The sequence below is a fragment of the Mytilus trossulus genome, chromosome 4 (genome assembly GCF_036588685.1).
Source record: "Mytilus trossulus isolate FHL-02 chromosome 4, PNRI_Mtr1.1.1.hap1, whole genome shotgun sequence".
Lineage (NCBI taxonomy): Eukaryota > Metazoa > Mollusca > Bivalvia > Mytilida > Mytilidae > Mytilus > Mytilus trossulus.
In genome coordinates this window covers 77,138,849-77,159,864 of record NC_086376.1, presented here as the reverse complement: position 1 = coordinate 77,159,864, position 21,016 = coordinate 77,138,849, and the positions used below count along the sequence as shown (strand labels likewise).

The window sequence follows — 21,016 nt, the reverse complement described above, 5'->3', positions numbered from 1 at the left end:
GCGGCAACAAATTGTTAACCGACCCCTTACGTCTGCCAGAATAATTCTGCCCCCTGCTCACCAACGGGGAGGTGGAAGTGGGAATTTCGAGCAGGATATACCTTTTATTTCAAAATTACATCGTTATTACAAAAAAACAAATGTGGATCATTCACAAAGCAAATACAGGAAACAAAACCTTACATTTAGCACTATCACAAATAAAATAGCACCAACAAAACATAAAACTGTTTACATTTGAATTCAATTAAACACTCTTAAACTGTAAAAGTCTTACTGGAGCTATCCAGAACATAAATACACTGGTCATTCGCTGATTGCAATGAAGTTACCCAGTGGGATTTGCCAGTATGGTGGATTTGAACAGTTGGACACCCCCTTTGTGAAAAGCTACCAAACTTTTCTGACCAAGACTTGGTAGCTTCGTCAAAAACAGGTGAAAGTCCTGTTGGCTGAAATCCAGATATGTTTGGAAACTGCCGTGAAATGATTCCTGAATTTCATGGACAAATATTGTAAAACAAAAGAGATATTAACATTTGTCGTCGACCAGTTGAATATATATATAGCGTATATTGGCGAGTGTGAATACCGTCCGGTCAACTTTTTTTGCTAAAAAATAATTATTTTTTCTCTTTTTTTTTTATTTTCATAAAATATAGTATAATATCTTTCAGGTTTACAAATATTAAACAAATCTATCGGATAACAAAAAAGTTATGACTATTTATATGTCGTCCGGTCAACCGTCCTGTCACTATCCGGGCAATCGTCCTGTCATTAGTGCTTCTCCCTTTATCGCAGTCATCTGTGCGTTTAGGGGCGTCGTCACTTCCTTACAAGGTTGAGCGAGTGGTTGGAAAATTATAATTCTATATTGTACGAATTATTCGGCAAATTGAATTCTAAAAATAGACAATCAACACTGCTGTCATTAGGGAATTGTCAGTAAGTACCTACAGAGCAACCATTATTTCTAGTTTATCCTGCACAAAAACGATCACTAAGACGCTTGATGAACGTAAATAGTGCAGGGATACAGGCGAGCCCCTCTATCTGGTAAATGACGTCATAAAGGCGTGCATAATTGACGAGTTTTTGCCGGTGACGGATGAACTCGAAAGTGGTCTATTGGCACATAATACCACGGAATGTCACTCATCATACAAATGGCACATCAATATAATTAATTAACTGCGCAATCGTGCTCCACCTTCAATGATGATTCTGGATTATAAATATAACCAAAAGTTGTTAATCTATAGATGGTGAAGACTAATGAAAGCTAACCCACTGTAAAAAAAAATTTTTGCACTTTTTTAAAACTTTATCAGAAAAATTCTCGAGCCACTTGACTTTCATAGCTCAAAATTAACGTTTTTACAGAATTTTGGAATAAAGTAGTTACAGATTATTCGCTTCTCAAAGTGTAAGACGCAATAAAAATCGTATGCTTGCACAATCTTACCGAAATACGGATTTAATTAAGTCCTAAACATTTTGATATTTCTTCGTATATCTTTATCGAAAACCGGTTTAAACATATCACAAATACACAAAAGGATCCGACTAAATACCTATTTTCCGATAGGGTCAGGTAAAATTGCTACAATAGGTAGACCCTCCATTAAGAGGTCACAGAGTAAAGGGCAAAACGTTTGAAAGGTCACTAAAAAATGTACAGGACAATGGATGGGCCCTTGAATCTGGCAACTTATAGACACCTCTTATTGTTGCAAAGGTTCTCGAGTCTTAACCTATAGAGGGTTTCTTTCCACAATTATAAAATGTCCCCTTTCTGAATGGAATTTAGCAATAAATTTAAACCTTCAACTTTGGCAAGGGTTTTATTATTTGACATATGACCTTGACTTCTGAATAAATAGCATTAACTGTATTAATTTTACATACCTGCCAAATGTCACTATTTGCAGAGGATTGTAGGTCTACGAAAGCCATCTTGCATGGAAACCCAAATGGACATTTTATAATGTTGTCAGGTATTATTTTAATGCACCAGATATGCATGAAACATTCAAACCCTCTACACTGATGCTCAGGACGAAACATTTAAAAATCAAAAACTTTTGAAGTTCAAACTGATAAAACCAAAATTGTATTCAAAGCCAGACAAAGAATCTGAGCTATGCATGGGGAGATAATTCTATTATTATTTGAATATCCTTACTAGTTAGTAGTGAGTACTGGTTCCTGCAAAACTGAGGACGACCAAGAAACACCTGGCATAGGGACACAGAATCGGAAATAAAGCAGCAAGGACACAACTGGAACACACTAGAAAAGCTTGCCCAAAATCGAGTTAGATGGAGGGAGTTCGTCAATGGCCTATGCTCCCCGGAGGAGCCAAGGGCCTAAGTAAGTAAGTACTGGTTCCTGGACTGGTTATTTGTTCAAGAACTACCAATCTCAGCAGAGGTTATCGACCAAGTGGTAGTAAATGGTATTTAAGTACCAAATTTACTGCACCAGATGCATATGTTGACAGTTTTAACATCTCTTGAGTGATGATCAATGCTTAAGTATTTGAAAATCTGAAACCCTAATTCGTTCATGGTCTCTGAAGAATTCTCAATCTAATGTGCATACAAGACCAATACAACATTCTTTCTTCATATTTAAGATGCTAACTGTATCCTTGGTCTTTGATCTTGAAATTAAATATGGCCCATGTTCTCTTGTAAACAAGTGTCCACTTGACACTTCAGTTACACATGCTTTTATTAACCTTTAATTGCAACACACAAACTGAAAGAGCTTCACGAGAAGAGAACTTCACTGTAAGATTTACCAATCATTACAGGGCCTGTAGATATCAGTTACAAGGCATTAGAAAACATAGCAATATATTGACTTTTTATTATAAAGGGAAAACAAATATATAACAAAATATGAACATCCTGGCTTCGCTTAACAAAACCATTAAAGCAGCCTTCTCACAGAGCAACACATCTCAAAACTAATTTATACTATTGTTAACATAACAAAAATTTCATCATTACAATTGAGTAATACATTTATTTCATATAATTTCTTGACAATGTTTACTGGGAGAAAAAAACAGGTATTTATCTACAGTATTAACATTTTGATCTGAACATTTACTTTAAAAGATGTAAAATTTCATATTTCAGTGGTATGATTGCATATTCTAGTAGAAGATTTTGTGTTACATTTGAAACAACCCATAAAACAAACTATCATAGAAGATTTTGCGTTACATTTGAAACAACCCATAAAACAAACTATTGAATTTTCTTCCGTGTTGACTTGAGAAGTGAATATTTCTGCAAACAACAATCTTTCTACATCTGTGAAAACATCTAGTATTCCGTTATCTATTAACAATATGTTTTAAAAACTATTTACACACAGACTCATATAGCAGTGTTGGTTTAAATATGCTCATGGCATAATGCAATTACACAAAATGGCTGGAGGATAAGTGTATAATCACACGTATACATGGGAATGCATACGAAGACAAGTGAGGTTAACCAAACATTCTATATTGAGCTGATGCTATGATACAACACTTTGTTCTGTTGTTGGTGTTGTACTTTGTCCATATTTATTTGATAAAACACGAGATACATAGTTCCAATATTCACTTCTTATAGTGTCAAATTCATCTGCTAATGATGTGCACATCTGAAAAGATAACATATTTTCATTTAAAGAAGCAGCCTAGCTAAATATTCAAAAAAGATTTTTCAAGTTATTTTTCACACACACACACACATATATATACATTCTCTTTACTTTCTATACAGCATAGTGTGGAAAGTATGTTATGACGAAACTTGCATAAAATGTAGTATTGGAAAATATTGCAAATGTTAATTTTTAATAATGAATTCTGTATTAATTGTAATCCCTGAACTCTGTATACATTTCTGTTGAATGTTTTTGTTTTCTTTTTAAGCTATGTTATCCCCTTTTCTTTTTACACATCTTTTATCATCAAACTTTTAATACAGGGTTTTCCAAATGGTTTAAATGCAGTAATCAGGATACATATAGACTTTTTGTCAAGAAAAAGTATTTTTCTTGGGGTTAGGGTTAGTATTTTTCTTGACAAAAATTCCCCTTATGACTCTAAATGGTGTAAAAATGTAAAAATGTAAAAATTTGAAATATTTGTTTTTACAAGTACCTGTACAGATTTTTTGAGTGTTTCCTCTTGATCACCATTATTATTTTCTAACATTTCTTCGTATGCATCAATCATACAAGCTATTAAATAGGGTGATCGATATCTGTCATTGTATAGTTGTTGACAGAATTCCATCAAACCAGGATATGTACTTAATTCACGGTCTAACAACACCCTGAAAATAGACAAATGGTCATTAGGTCAATTTTAGTCCTTAATTCAGGTCTAGCATCTCTGAAAATAGACAAAAGGTCATAAAGGTCATTTATAGTACATAATTTACAGTCTTAAAATACTCTGAAAATAAACAAAAGATCATTGGGTCATTTATAGTCCTTAATTCAGGTCTAGCATCTCTGAAAATAGACAAAAGGTCATAAAGGTCATTTATAGTAAACAATATGACCCTTTTTGACAGCAAGATATACTATCTATAAAGATAACTGTATCCACAATTATACCAAGATGTTGTTAAATGAAATTGGATAACATACATTTATCTTGATTTTCAATAACATATGATCAAATTGCTGAAAGATCCCCTCCTAAATTTTGAAAACTACCATATTGCAATGACAATAATTTCTTTGGTGTTAATTAGATACACCCATTTGGGCTAATACCCTCAAGGTGTATTTAATACTACAACTTGTATATATAAATGGTTTTCCAAACATAATTGCTTGTCCATATTTACAAATGAAATTTCTCAAATTTTAGAACTATTTGTTTTTTAAAATGAAACTGTGTTATCTCCTCTTGTACTCAATATTAACTTACCCTTTCAAATAGTTCCATGCACTTTCATTGTTGGGGGCTTTTTTGATGAAATCTTGTGTGTAACTGAAATTAAAAAGATTTGTGTGTTCAAAATTAAATAAATAAATAATAAGAGAGGAATATAGGATATTTTGAGTTAAACAATAATGAAAAAATAAAAGCAAATCAGGTGATATATTAGATATCAGACGATTTAAAAGCAAAATAAATAATTCTCAATAATGCAATCCATGTTGTTGACCTAGTGAATATATTGTAAAACTTGCAGGATTGTTCACTGGGTACGTGTACCTATGAATTTACAGCACAATGCCAAATTATGAAAGAAAATTCAGATTTTCAAAATTCATATTTTTCTGCTATTTTTTGTTTATAAATCTTTAGTTACTCTTAGACCTCATTTAGGTTCAACAACAGTGAATATCTTGATTTTTATATCAATACAAAGAAGAATTACCTGACTTCACGATCGACAACTTCATCGTTGAAAGCTGTTGTGTTGTTGATGACAAAATATCGTTGATTCCAGGCTGAGTTGTTCCTTAGGTCGTCTACGAGTAATTTGTTGACATAATCTAATTCATTATCCCATAGATTAAATTCTCTAATAACCCATTGCCTAAAGAAAAGAGATTTGAATCTATTATAGCAATATGACATTGGATTTGTATTTTAAATATCTGATGTAATCAAAAACTTCATTAGTGACAAGTTTAAACTAAATATTGTTGATTTTGTTTATTCTGTGTTATTGTTTTGTTTTAAAACAAGCAAATAGTTATAATATTTTACATTCTAGTTTAACTGATGTGTACATTTCAATCTGAATAACAGTACTTTAAAACTTTCAAAACATTGACGAACAAATAGTACACATGTGTATTTATATAATTACGATATACAAAAGAATAATCAAGTCTAAAAACGGCATTATAAAAATTCTTACATTTAAATATCTTATATCATATTATCATGATTATACATAATATTTGTACAGTTGCACATAAAATTGTGATTAATTTGGACATTTTTAGAAGTTTGTATAATTACTGACAAATTGTCCCCACTGGTAACAGTTTACACTGGTGCCTTGTGGTATACCTGAAAAACATATTAGCAACAGACAAAACATTTAAACATTTTAAAATAAATGAGTGTTTAAAAGTCATTCTAATTTGAGAATGCATATATACTATTTATAATACACCTATCTTTAAAATTTTCTATTAACAAATATGTACCTTTTTGTTATGTCTGTTGTATATCAACACTGCCCTCTGTAAACTCGAGTCAAAATTTACAGAAGGCAATTAATCATACGACACTTAAGATTATGGCATACCGATGTTGCCAAGCATGGTAATTTTTTGCGTCCCCTCTAAGTATTTTTGCAGTAAATTCTAATTCTTCTTTTGGATCTCCTAACCATTCCACTATGACCCTTCTGTGATGCCTGTAAAACATAAAATATGGAATAAGGAAGACATTCAAACTTTCCCAATTAATGGGGGATATATCAAAAACAAAGAATTTAACTTGAAAAGAGTAAAAGGTAGAAATAAAGCTCATTCACAAAGTTAATTATTAATTTGTCTCTTGAATAGAAACCTATATATTTAATTTTCGAAATATCATGAAACCAAATACCTGAACATTTTTACATACTAAAAGAATATAAAATTTGACATTATTTTTCAACTCAAAGTTGAGATATGAGTAGATTTATTTGAGGTTTGAGTCATCATTTCTAGGATGTAATGAGCAGAGGCGGATCCAGGGGGAGGGTTCCGAGGGTTGGAACCCAACTTTGTTTGGACGATCAATGCATTTGAATGGGGACATATAGTTGGGACATCCCCCCTTGTCCTGGGTTGGGAACCCCCTTTTTGAAATGGCTGCTGGGTCAGTTTGTTGTTTTAATTTGCTTATAACAGCAACACATAGATATGTTGTACAATGAAATCTAATGTCAAATACTACACACACACAATGCTATCAAAATCTAAAATTGTTTTGGTTAAACCATTCTGGATTGATTCACATAATAAGTTTCTATCAGGAAACTGCAACATTTTAGCTACTTCCCTTTCCATGTAAAATTATAAATAATTTATATCAGTAATAATAAATAATTTAAAACCGAAAAAAAAAGAGGATTGGATGGACCCTGGATTATGTTTTGCCAGGTCTGGCAGGAAATAAGGTCAACATATGTTTTATTCATTATATGTGTTGTAATATACTTATATCATGTAATCTGGAAGTAACAAGCTACACAACCAATGTTTAACATAGAAATAAACAATAAAAGTTCCTTTGTATATAAAGGTACTTCAACTTTCATACCTTAGAAAATATGGACATGTATAGCTAATAAAAAAGCATTTTTAACTTTGGGTTTCCTTTCTTTTCTTTTCCACCCCAAATAAAGTCCTTTCAATCTTTAAACATTTCTTGCCGAACCCTGAAGTAAATTTTCCTGCACAGAAATTATAAAGACAAAGTTCAATTCAATATCTGATAGGATTGAAAGTATGTCTTTTTGGCACTTGGGCTGCTAACTAATGACTTACCTGAGGTTCTCCTAAAGCAGTTTGAATCAAATCAAACAGATTGCAATTGTGTCAGAACTTTAAATACATAATTGCAATAGGCAGAATGAAACACCAATACTGAATAGGCAAGTCACTGTCATGACTGTAAACTACTAGTAGGAAAGAAGTTGAAAAAAGATGTAATTTTTCATACATGTAGCATCAAATTACTAAGCAAACTGAGTCTAAAAACATTAATCATCGTAACCTGAAGAAAAAATCTCTTCGAGCTTCAGATAATTACATCAGCCAAAAACATGACCAAAAATCTATATATTGAGCTTCACATTTATCAGCCGAACCCCGAGAAAAATCCTCTATGAGCTTCACATATATTAGTCAGACACTGAGAGCAAAATATCTACGAGCTTCACATAATTACATCAGCCCCGACATGAAATATGTCAAATCCCATAATTTTCTAAGTTAAAAAAAAGTTGGGATTTTTAATGTCATCTACCTCTCGTCCCTTAACTTATCAATTTTCCTATGAATTATAACTACGGAGAATGATGACAAATCGTCATACAATGATGTCCACAAATTTGACAATTAAACCTTTGTGTTTCTGATTTGACATGACAAGAAATTAATTACGGGAAACTTAGATACATATCCTCTTGTTAAACATAAAACTAAGATTGATAATTTTATCATTCTTTAATACTGATAATATTTCAATGTAATTTTTCCTGGAGCTATAAAAAAATAATAGCACTGAATCATATCCTTCTTCATTATATAGAATATATAATAAAACTTACTTTCAGACATTTACAGGTTTTTAAGGCATCATTGGCTGACTTATATTTATAGAACTCTTTAAGATTCACGTACAGTACACACAATCAACAGTACCAGTAAAACATTTTCCCATTCTTTCAGAAGTAACAATATGAGGATAGTTCTTATTTTGTGGCCATAGTTTCACTTGAGCTCTATTCTGTGAGCACATTTTTTCATTAATTTAAACAACTTTACTAAGTATCGTCAACTGATGTAGTCTGCCCCTGATCAGATATTTCCTAACTTACCAAACTTGATAATTTTTAGGGTGCTCTGTAATAACTTGTGTTATATATCGTAATTCTTCTTTCAGATCTTTCTTTAATTCTTTCATTATAGTTCTTCTGTAGTGCCTGAAAAAATTTAATAGAATAAAACATTATATTTAACACATGAGTTGCCTAAAATTTCTGGGGTTTCGTTAAAAGACACATTCTTAAGGGTCCAAATATTAATTTTCAGTTTTCGACTTATCCCACATGATTTTCAAATGGCAAGATATTAGTATAACAGTATAAACATTTGGAAATCAGTATATACCCTGCCAGATAAACCTCTGAATAAGTAATTGTAAATCTGTATTCCATGTAACATTTTCACATGGATTTCATGTAAATGGTACAATAGAATTAACAGCTTCAGTTGTTTACCCATAGCAAACAAAAAGATTTTAACCATCCTGCTTTTAAGTGTGGATCAATAGATCCAATTCTGAACATAGGATTATTAAGCAAAGTTTGGCTTAACTTGATCGAATCGTTTCTGTGAGAATTTTATTTTAAAAGTTGGTTTATGGTATACATAAGAGACAGAAACCCAACAACATAGTATTAAAGACATTTGAAGGTCAACCAAGTTTAACAATGAGCAAGCATGCCATAATAGAACTTAAATATTGTAATGACTGTCAAAAAGTGGTGGTCTGAAATTCCTGACCACCAATATTCTACAAAGGACAGACAAGATTTTGGTATCAATTTGAACAAGAAATAAAAGTGAGGACCAGCATTTTTTTTAAGGACCACTGGGGTAAAACGCAAACTCTGGATTTGTGTTTCAGGGACCATAACACTTCATTTCTTATTCATGAGAAAATGTTAAGAACAGAAAACTAAATAAAATATGAAACTTTGATATATTAATAACTTACCGACTATTCAAACATTAAAGATTGCAAGTTTATTTGTTGTAACCAACTATGTTTATCCTCTTTAGATACATGTAAAGCCTTTATTATTGTTTTTATTATTATTATCACTATCAAAAGACGATACTTTGATCTGCCACTTTATTTAAGATAAGTGATAACCCAGATCTATATTCTGACTGACAATTGTGATAGTTTTCAAGGACAGTACAGTTTGTCTAGCAATGACAACACTGTTACTAAACAAAAGTACTTCATGCTTTTAGTAATTTTTTTATATGAAATTTTGTACCTAAAGGTATTCTTATTCCAATAGCCTAATTTATAGTCCAGTACAGAACTGATTAACCACAGAATCAATATTTTCAAGACTTATCAATGAACAAAAGTTCTTTGAAATAAGTAATATAGAGGAATACAATTTTCAAACATATACACCATTTGTCATTTATTCAAGGCATTAAGAAATTCAATACAATACAAATTTAAACCTTGAGTATTGAATTGGAAATAAGCCATCTTTGGTTCAAAAATTCAAATACTTATATGCACAGCCATTAAATATCCCTTTACAAATTAATAACCTTACAATGTTTTGTCCTAATTCAAATGCCATTTAGTTATTTCAAAATCGTCAATTTTTTAAATGTGCGTCATAATAGTCTGATAAACAAACAATATGAATAATTTCAACTTTAATGTGGGTCAATGTTTTTATTTTCAATACACTTTTTTGGCTTATCCTACCCTACAATTTGGTCAATGCGTAACTTTAAAAGTATCAGAATTATATGGTCTTATGGTCAGTGCTCTTTTTTTCAATACTACAATACCGGTAATCCGTTTATCCATTAATCCTAATCTATTTGTAATAATGAATCATTTGTCAAGTGCCCAGTTTATTGTTTTAAGGAGTTGGGTTCAATTCTCCAACATAGAATAGCAATTTTGTGCTTGGATAGGTGTTACGAAAACAAAATAGATATGGGATGTGGTATGAGTGCCAATGAGACAACTCTTCACCTAAGTCAAAATATGTAAAAGTAAACCATTAAAGGTCAAAGAACGGTCTTCAAAACAGAGCCTTGGCTCACACTGAACTGCAAGCTATATAAGGGCCCAAAAAATTACTATGGTAATACCAAAATCATTTAAACCTGAAAAAGCTAAAAATTATACATAATATAATTTTGAGCATTGACAAAAAAAAAATTACTTTACTCCGTCAGTCAGACTTCTTTCTATTGATGAGGTGACGGTAGGTAGGAAGTAAAAAGTGTCAATTAACTTTTACTGTGAATTACTGTGACAAGACACTATAATATGATCTTTCAACATTTAAAATCTTTATAATATATCACCACACAATAAAGTAAAATGATTGAGAAACAAAATCCCCATCAATTTAACAGCTCAGTGTAAAAACTTACAGACCAGAAGAATGTTAAGTAAATTCAAATTTGAAACTCCACATGAAGCTGACAATTCAATACTAACATGATTAACTGGAACAATGGGTTCAGAAATAAACACTACAAAAGTATGATACTGTTCTCTATGGTATGATTGCCAATGAGACAACTCTCCACAATAGACTTTAGAGAAAAAGTCTCATAACTAATAAGAATTATTTTGATAAAAAAAATCAGTTTTAATCATCCAGTTTGTTTTATAAGCCTGTACGAATGATAAGGCAGATACATTCTTTTTATAACCTCTACAGAAAAAAAGCCAGCTAGGAAAAGTCATAATTTGTAAATTTTAAATGGTATAATCAATTTTATGAAACAGAAAGTCCTGTAAACATATAGGTAGGTGGTCTGGAGACAAATTGACCAGGGGACTTGTTTACCTAACACAAACAGTTGATCAGAATATTTTCAAATACCCCAGTAAATTTGAAAATATATGAACACACCTTCACACAAAGTATTCAAGTTTGTTTTCCTAAAAATAAAAGAACTGGAAATCTTGACAAGTACTGATACCTTTGCTCCTTCTGTCAAAATTAAGAAGCTGAATCTACAATGTATCCTTACTTATGATATGTAATAATTTGCAATAGTAACCAACCACTTGGCATCTCTATAGCGACGAGAACAGGCTGAGATCTAATTATCTGAGATTCATTTTAAAATTACAGAGTAAATCAAAAGCAGATTCTGTTTTTGCCACGAGATGAATACTAGCAGATACGGGAATCCAAAATGATATTATGATCATCAAATGCATAAGTGATTTATACTCCACAAATCTCACTTATCATTTTTTTTGGAATATGTCTTTGCAATATATATTATTCAAAGCACCAACTCAACCCCAATTTTTCAATAGCAGTCTGTTAATACATAAAATTCAAAGATCTTCAAAAACGGACTTTCTTTTAAGAAGAAGTAAGCATTCTTTTACTTTAGGGGCGGGTCCAGGTGAGAGCGTAATGGGCATCCATTCCCCATTTAAAAAAAAACATAGACAATCCCCTTCTTTCAGATATTCTAGAAATGCCCCCGACTTTTGCTAAGTGGTCCCTAAATCTTAAGGGTGAGGGATCATTTATGGTTATGTTAGGGAATGTTCTAGGGCTAGTTCTAGCATAAGATTTAGGTTAGGTTTAGTGCTAAAGATAGTTAAGTGTAGCTCTAAATTGTTTGAGAAAGCTAAAGAAGCCATACAAATAGGACCTGGGTTTTTGTAATAGTTACAAAGAATGCCCCTGATAATGCTCTTAGTACTGATTGGAAATATTTTCTCATCAGATTATGTCATCACTGATTACTCATGGAATATCTCAAAAGATTATTGATTTCTGCATTGTTTACCATAGATTTCTTTTAAATCTTGTTGACATCATCATTATTAGTTACTTTTTTGAATTTTTAAACAAGATTTATGCAATTCACTTCACTTTCACCTCAGCATTCTGTCTCAATGCCAAGTTCTGTGAATGGAATATTGATTTATTCTGAATACATTACATATTCTTTGGGAATCAAAACAAGATTTTATTTTATTGATCTTCCAACCTTGGAGAGTAAACATGTTATTCTTTTGTATTTTGGAAACAAGGTTCTACATTACATATTTACTTTGACGTAGGAGATAGGGTAATGGACCAGGGACTCAAAAGAAATAACTATTGTTACATATAAAAGGAATAGACATAAAATAACCTTGAAGAAGAGTCAGTATACTTCTGGCAGTGTATTGATATTACCCTGTAATAGTCGTCAACATAGATAACATTCAAGATAATGAAAAAAATATACATCGATAAGTTCATCACATCATGCTGCAATCTTAAATGCATGTTCATTCTTATGAATGCCTAGTATACACTCTTTGATAACTAACAAGCTGAATTATTTACCCTGTTTAAACTCTGACGTCATGTGTTCTAGCAGAAACAGTAAACCCAGACCTCGTCTTTTGTTTGACTAGGACAAGCAGCATATATATCTATTGTAAGGTCTTTAATTTGACATTGACAGACATCAATCCTCCCCAACTTATTGAAAATACCACATGCCACCACACCAATGTTGGGTTATAAATTTTAAATATTGATGGGGATTGAATGAATTGATGTGGTTTCATAGATGGACTTCTTTAGAGGGAACTAAATTCAGAATGAAATAGAACAAATGTGTCCCATAATGATACAGTATTTTCAAATATAATCAGGTCAACAGCTCAGATCTCAACCACAGGTTTGACCTTGATTTCTTTGAAGACATATTGATTTACAATCAAGATTCTCATTTTTATATATTTACACTGACGTTAACAGTTTTTACTACATGTATTACTTTGATTATAAACAATGATAAAATTAAATACAAAATTTAATAAAGTACATGAATGTTTTACCATATATGAACCAATCCTCCCAAAGAGACATGTGGCTACTTTGAAATAAGACACTTCTGATGGTCCACATAGTCTTACCTCTGTCAGGAGGGGGTGGGGCTTAACCTTTAAATTCTAAAGCGGTGGCACTTTCTGATGGGAACATATAATAACAGTACACCTGATCAGAACAACCTTGCCGGTTTAACACATGAACTAATTATAATTACTCCCACGGGATTTGTATACTTATTAATTATGCAGGTCTAATAATATTGTTTTGTAGTATTACTTCCATGTCAAATGATCATAAACATTATGATATAAATTACCAACAGCCAGAGCTAATTAGGACGTGGAAAGCAACAGATTGCTGCCAGAAATCTTGAGTAGATAGAAACAGCAGGTGGTGTTATGTTTACAAGAAGCATACCCTGACATTCTATTCTCAACTAAAGATGTGAATAGTTGTTTTCCCGTTTTCTATACTACACATGACATTTAAATCTTTCTATTCTTGTATTCTTAGATAAATATAGAAATTATAAAGAAACTAAGGGAGGGGCAAATTTGACCTTTGATGCATTGGACCAATCTTGTAACAGTCTGTGCCAAACTATTTCAGAGTTTGTCTGACCGAAAAAGAAATTTGAACTTTTTTACTAATTATTTTGCCAAAAAAATCTAAAAGGTCTGCCGGATTGACTTGATTTTTTTGCCTGAGATTTTGTCGGTCAGACAGAGTTTGGGATACACTGTTGTAAGGTCTCTTTGTGGTTACAAATGTTTGGAGTATTTATACATCCGTGTCTTTCAAATATTTGTGTTAAAGTATTCCTGTTGTAGATAAATCCAGAAAAAGTCTTTTGTCATCCACAAAGTTATCAAGTGATATTTTCTATTTTTCATTTTCTTGCACTAATTCTGTTCAACCTTATATTCTGGAATACATTAAGGGCGCACAAAAAAACTACCAGATTTGAAATTAGACAGGATGGATATATCTATATCTATTTTTAAATGAAGCCTTAATTTAACTGTTAATACATTTGCAACTTAATCTGTCACCAAATTCACAATTTTTTGTATCTGTTGGCAAATAATTATGATGCTTAAAATTATAAATCTTATACTTTATGGAAAAGATTTGCTTTTGATTAATCTGAAAGTGAACCAGGAAGCAATTACATGTGTACTTTAATGGAAAAGTAAGTCCATTTTTCTGCAGTGCATTTAAATATGCCTGTCCTCCATTTGACATTCAAAAATGTATCGTTTTGCATAATAAATAACCTCTAAATGAATAATATTTTAATAAAATTTATATCCTTTTTTTTAACTACTTGATTGATAACATGTAAGTGTGAACTATTTCCATGTCAGGTATGATCATAAAATTTATTCAATTCAATCTGGGGAAGAAATTGTTTTATGGCCATTAGAAAACAGAAACAACCAGATGCTCCGCAGGGCGTAGCTTTATACGACCGCAGAGGTTGAACCCTGAACAGTTGGGGCAAGTATGGACACAACATTCAAGCTGGATTCCGCTCTAAATTTGGATTGTGATTAAATAGTTGACACAGCATAGGTTTCTAACACAGAATGAATGTATTCAAATGAACTTAAAATTTTTGTTTTCTCTTAGAGCAATTCACTATGCTGTTGAATATGAATCCTCTCAAAAATATGTTTGAAGAAATTTTCTTTTTATTTATGAAATTTCAAATGAGAAAAATTGAACCCAATTTTTTAATCACATCCCCCTTTCCCTTATTCCAAAACTAATTTCAATTAAAATATTCTAATGGAGTTTGCAACAATTACTACTCATTTAAATACATCATAAAATATTAAGATGTAAAAAAACTGCTTGTTATCACTGAATGGTAAAGATTATTTAAATTTATCAGTTGGTAGTAAAAAGTGAATATACATTGTATATTGTATATAACAAAGATTTAAGTTGATTCTGGACAAAGAAAGATAACTCCAATTTAAAAAATTCTTGCAGATATTTCTTGCTTACTATATTGGACAAAGAAAGATAACTCTTAATTAAAAAAAAAATTGCTATTTCACAATATTGTGAAATTAGATATTTCTTGCCATTGCACAATACTGTGAAATTGAAAAGACTTGCTATTGCACTATACTTAATATAATAATTTTAGATCCTGATTTGGACCAACTTGAAAACTGGGCGCATAATCAAAAATCTAAGTACATGTTTAGATTCAGCATATCAAAGAGGCCCAAGAATTTAATTTTTGTTAAAATCAAACTTAGTTTAATTTTGGACCCTTTGCACTTTAATTTAGACCAATTTTAAAACTGGACCAAAAATTAAGAATCTACATACACAGTTAGATTTGGCATATCAAAGAACCCCAATTATTCAATTTTTGATGAAATCAAACAATGTTTAATTTTGGACCTCGATTTGGGCCAACTTGAAAACTGGGCCAATAATCAAAAATCTAAGTACATTTTTAGATTCAGCATATCAAAGAACCCCAAGATTTTAATTTTTGTTAAAATCAAACTAAGTTTAATTTTGGACCCTTTGGACCTTAATGTAGACCAATTTGAAAACGGGACCAAAAATTAAGAATCTACATACACAGTTAGATTCGGCATATTAAAGAACCCCAATTATTCAATTTTGATGAAATCAAACAAAGTTTAATTTTGGACCCTTTGGGCCCCTTTTTCCTTAACTGTTGGGATCAAAACTCCCAAAATCAATACCAACCTTCCTTTTATAGTCATAAACCTTGTGTTTAAATTTCATGGATTTCTATTTACTTATACTAACGCTATGGTGGAAAAACCAAGAAAAATGCTTATTTGGGTCCCTTTTTGGCCCCTAATTCCTAAACTGTTGGGACCGAAACTCCCAAAATCAATATCAACCTTCCTTTTGTGGTCATAAACATTGTGTTTAAATTTCATTGATTTCTATTTACTTTAACTAAAGTTATTGTGCGAAAACCAAGAATAATGCTTATTTGGGCCCTTTTTTGGCCCCTAATTCCTAAACTGTTGAAACCAAAACTCCCAAAATCAATCCCAACCTTTCTTTTGTGGTCATAAACCTTGTGTCAAAATTTCATAGATTTCTATTAACTTAAACTAAAGTTATAGTGCGAAAACCAAGAAAATGCTTATTTGGGCCCTTTTTGGCCCCTAATTCCAAAATGTTGGGACCAAAACTCCCAAAATCAATACCAGCCTTCCTTTTATGGTCATAAACCTTGTGTTAAAATTTCATAGATTTCTATTCACTTTCACTAAAGTTAGAGTGCGAAAACTAAAAGTATTCGGACGACGACGACGACGACGACGACGACGACGCCAACGTGATAGCAATATACGACGAAAATTTTTTCAAAATTTGCGGTCGTATAAAAATTAAAACCAGTTTTTTTGTTGTTATCCAAGTTGAAACAATGACATAGAAAATTGCTTTCAATCAGTACATTTCATTCGTACAAAAGGAAGTCATATTTTGTTTTGTCAAAGTAATTTTCAATGCTAAAATGGGATAACTCTATTAACATAGGTTCCCCCCTCAATATTAGGCGAGATGAATCTGTATTGGAGTCAAATTTTCAACAACATCTGACATCTTATAAAGTTCTATGTTTCTCCAATGTTTGGCTATAATATTTCACTGTACTGACTGAAGCACTGAAAACTTCTTTCAAAATTGTAGTCTCAGGAACAAAACTTAAAGGGAGCCCAGTCGCCCATGGCTCCTAGATTTTGAGCTAGCACCTTAACCTTCAGGTAAATTTCAGTTGAACATATAGAAACTAATAATGAAATATCTGGTCTTGGCTACAAGCTTGAAATTCCCAAGTTTTAGTCCCTAATTATATGAGTAATCGTGGTGTAATTATGAGTTTACAGAATTTCTGACACAATGATTCTGCATAAAAGAAAAGAATGAAAAGACATCTCATAATTTGTTTTTAATATTATTGCATTCAAAATTCCCTACATTCTGACATCATACAAAACAATACTAGTGAGCATATTTCAAGATTTCAATTTACAACAAGTGGTATGTCTTGATACTAATAACTTTTTAATTAATTTCATGCACAACTGTTTTATGTTTTTTCAACAAGATGAGTTTCTGGAGAAGCAGTTCACAAAAAAATCAATATCTGCATAGATGTATAGATATATAAAGTTATTGGTAGAATAGCTACAGCAACTTTGTAGAAACATTAGCATAATTAAGAAGTTGATGTGATTTTTTACAGGATGGTCGTTTATAAAAAAAGATTTTTGTATAAATCATAGGCTAGCTTATTAATGCCTGTTTAACTTATGGAATTTTCAGGAAATATTAAATTTAAAGAAGTGTCAATATCATTATATTTAATAATTGTAATAGAATTATATATTTTATATATATCCAACGCAATCATAGGTTTGAACATAGTTTTCAATTTAGACTCGTTTATATATATATATATATATATACACAACTCGTCTAAACATCAACCCAACAATGTTAGATCTGTAAATTTGTTTTCGCAAATTTCTGGTTCTTCCCTCGCCGGGATTCGAACCCATGCTACTGAGATATCGTGACACCAAATCGCCTGCACTGCAGCCGTCCCGCTAGACCACACAACCACCTGGGCTCTCAAAAAAAGAGCTTTCGGTGGCCATATGTTACCTTTCCACGTCAGTTTTAATCTAGCGGCGTACTACAGTACATGATATATAAGGCATGAAGATGTTATTGTGTTTAGACGAGTTGTATATACATTATGTACACAGCCATGTATCACCATCATTGATGGCGATCCGATGGATACATCTGTTGTAGGGTTGTCACTGACTCAGACGTACTTATATATATATATATATATATATATATATGAGCCTATCAACTCTCTTATAGTATTATTGTATAAATAAAACTATTGGATATTTATATTAAAGCCCCAATCAAAATATTTAATTTACATTTTAGGTCAACTTTATTTCTGTTTTGCCATCAAAAGAGCAATTTTAAAATAATTTCTCCTCTTCAACTTACCCTACAAACAATTGTAACTTTACATTCTTTAAAAAAAAATATTGAAAAATAGCAAAACAATGTGTTACTAAATATAAGCCTGATTATATTCTGGTTTCTGAATGAAAACTTTAAATATGTCAACTATGACAGATGTAGACTATGTTGACACACTGAATATATATGTGATGTTGAAATTATGCATCCAAAAATGAAATTGATTTAGCCAAAATACTGGGACAATTTTACATTGGTTGATTCATAAGTTCTACAATTTGATAGATGTTTTACAAGTTTTGCAAATAAATCTCACCAATATTAACAATGAAGCCAGAAGTTAAGATATTTTTTTTTAACTTTAATACATGTAGTCTGCGGCCAATGAAAGAATACAAAATTATGTAACTCACCATACTGTGTAATTGGCTGCATTAAGCTCAGCTGCGTCTTTGGTCAGGTCTAATGCCCTATCACTTATCTCTTTCTTGGCAACAATGGCACGGAAATAATCATAAACATCCCTGACTAGAAGAAAACAAAAAGAAGTTTAACCAGAATGCATCAGACAATGTGATAACCCAAATATAATTAATAAAGTGCAAGGATCAAAAACAAATTGTATCAAAGGCCCCCAAGACCTTATACAATTAAAGATTTCAAGATTTTATTCATAACCTCAAACATATACATGTGTACCAGGCGACTCTATAAGTACAAACATAAAATGATACATAGCTCGACGGGACAGAAGAAACACAAATACAAATGTTCTTAGTATATTATAATTTTCTTTACGAAAATTGATAATTTCTTTTGAACTTGTAGGTTATGTATAGACAGAAAACCAGTAAATTTGTTCTTGATTGATAATTATGTATAGCAAAAGAGCTGTCAAATTAGTATCCATCAATTTGACAAAAATTCTCATATTTGTTGTATAACACAAAACTTTTCCAAATTACCAAAAAAAAAAAATATTAAACAATTAATGGACCACTATTTTGAAGCAACATTTCATCCATATATGCAATGTAATTAACCATCCATATGACCTTAGAACAGAATAAAGAATAGAAACAGTCAGGGTATGTGTGAAAAAGATGACAACCCGACCTAAGAGTGGAAAACAGGCGAAGGCTACCATTGGGTTTTCAATGTGGAAACAAAATCCTGCACCTGGGAGGTTGTCAGCAATGATTTTTTAAACATTTATTTTGATATTTTTATGAAACTGAACAAAAGTGCTATTAATGCCAGTTCAATTTAAGGAAATATAAAATGTAAACAAGAGAGTAATCGCTGAAATATCTTGCATGCTTTACTGACCGTTGGTTTTATGTTGAAAAGTCTAAACCCTTACCATTTATCAGGTTGGGGATAACCCGCCAAATGGGGAACTATTCCCCAAATGAGTAACAATCCCTCATTTGAGTAATCATTTCATAGTGCTAAAAACTGAATTTTCTAAAAATGGGTCTTTGGAGGTAAAATGGCACAAATTTATAGAAAATGGATCAACTTCTCCCAAAGACCTATATTTTTATTATGGGTTTTAAAAAAGTTAGAAGCCTAGAAAATAGTCAAATTTTCTGATTTTCATAGACTTGTATCTTCTCAGTTAATCAAGATAAGGATAATCATCTTATGGAAAAGTTGCTGCATTTTTCGTGAATATGTGCCATTTTAAGAAATAAAACTCAGTTAAGAAAAAAATGTTTTTTAGCACTACAAAATGATTACTCAAATGAGGGATTGTTACTCATTTGGGGAACAGTTCCCCATTTGGTGGGTTGTCCCTAACCTGTTTATAGTGACCATCATATGATGGGCTTTAATACCCAAACAGTTATTTGGCTCCAAACGGGTTTACTCGGACCTAAGAACTGTTTGGGTTATTGTGTTGACTGCAGCCTACAACTGGATACCTACATGTATATCAGCATCTATCGGTCTTCGGGTCAAGAAATAGTACAAAAAATTGTCAATATGACAACCTGATGACCAACTTTGGGACAATCATAAAACATTGTCATCACATGTAGAAAGTGCACTTTTGAAGATTTGATACCATAATCTGAAAAGGACCTCCCTGTATACTGTTTTTTTTTAACCCTAAAAACAGGTGATGCACAATTTTTCCTGACTCCAACTTTCTAGATGGTGTTAAACACTAGTAGTACATGTATGTCCATTCTAAATTCTAAATAAACAATAAACACAATGAAGCTGCCTGTATTACTGCAAAGGACAAGGAAGTAACATGTAAACATAATTTACAAGGGGCACATGTTACCCCCCTTTTTTCTTAGCAAATAATTTCTCAACTGCATAATGTCATGCTTACATTTTTCCGAATATGCTATCTGAACAATTGGGTGTGGTCCGTCGTCCTGTGGCACAGGCGAAACATCCTTCCATTCTTCTCTTTCTTTGTATGCAACCCAAGGTCCATCGCCACACTCTGATCCGCTGTCCGACATGGCGGTAAAAGGAAAGTGAAATTAATAACACCGGGGTTGCTAGAGGGCGCTTTACAATATTGATTACCGTCTTTGTACTACTAAATATACATTCCTGGCAAAGATTTTAAATCAGACTTTCAAATAAAACGATACTTTATCATGAGTAGTTGAAATGTTATGTTATGT

The 21,016-nt window shown here is 31.8% G+C and overlaps 1 protein-coding gene across 1 annotated transcript; it reads right to left on the bottom strand.

Moving 5' to 3' along the window:
• Nucleotides 1-2,862: 2,862 nt before the first annotated feature.
• On the bottom strand, nucleotides 2,863-20,978 carry LOC134716013 (protein farnesyltransferase/geranylgeranyltransferase type-1 subunit alpha-like). Its single transcript, XM_063578673.1, has 8 exons — nucleotides 20,713-20,978; nucleotides 18,779-18,893; nucleotides 8,583-8,687; nucleotides 6,297-6,407; nucleotides 5,412-5,573; nucleotides 4,955-5,017; nucleotides 4,175-4,349; nucleotides 2,863-3,669 (listed from the first exon to the last, which is right to left on the bottom strand). Exons 1-8 carry the CDS (start codon nucleotides 20,846-20,848, stop codon nucleotides 3,541-3,543), a joined length of 996 nt encoding a protein of 331 aa, XP_063434743.1. The 5' UTR covers nucleotides 20,849-20,978; the 3' UTR covers nucleotides 2,863-3,540.
• Nucleotides 20,979-21,016: the final 38 nt, after the last annotated feature.

Excerpts from the sequence above, each read along its gene's own strand:
- LOC134716013 (XM_063578673.1), bottom strand. The coding sequence starts at position 20,848 with ATGTCGGACAGCGGATCAGAGTGTGGCGATGGACCTTGGGTTGCATAC. Across the intron at positions 5,018-5,411 it reads GTTGTCGATCGTGAAGTCAG|TTACACACAAGATTTCATCA; the intron begins GTAATTCTTCTT and ends TTTTAATTTCAG. Across the intron at positions 3,670-4,174 it reads CACTCAAAAAATCTGTACAG|ATGTGCACATCATTAGCAGA; the intron begins GTACTTGTAAAA and ends TTATCTTTTCAG.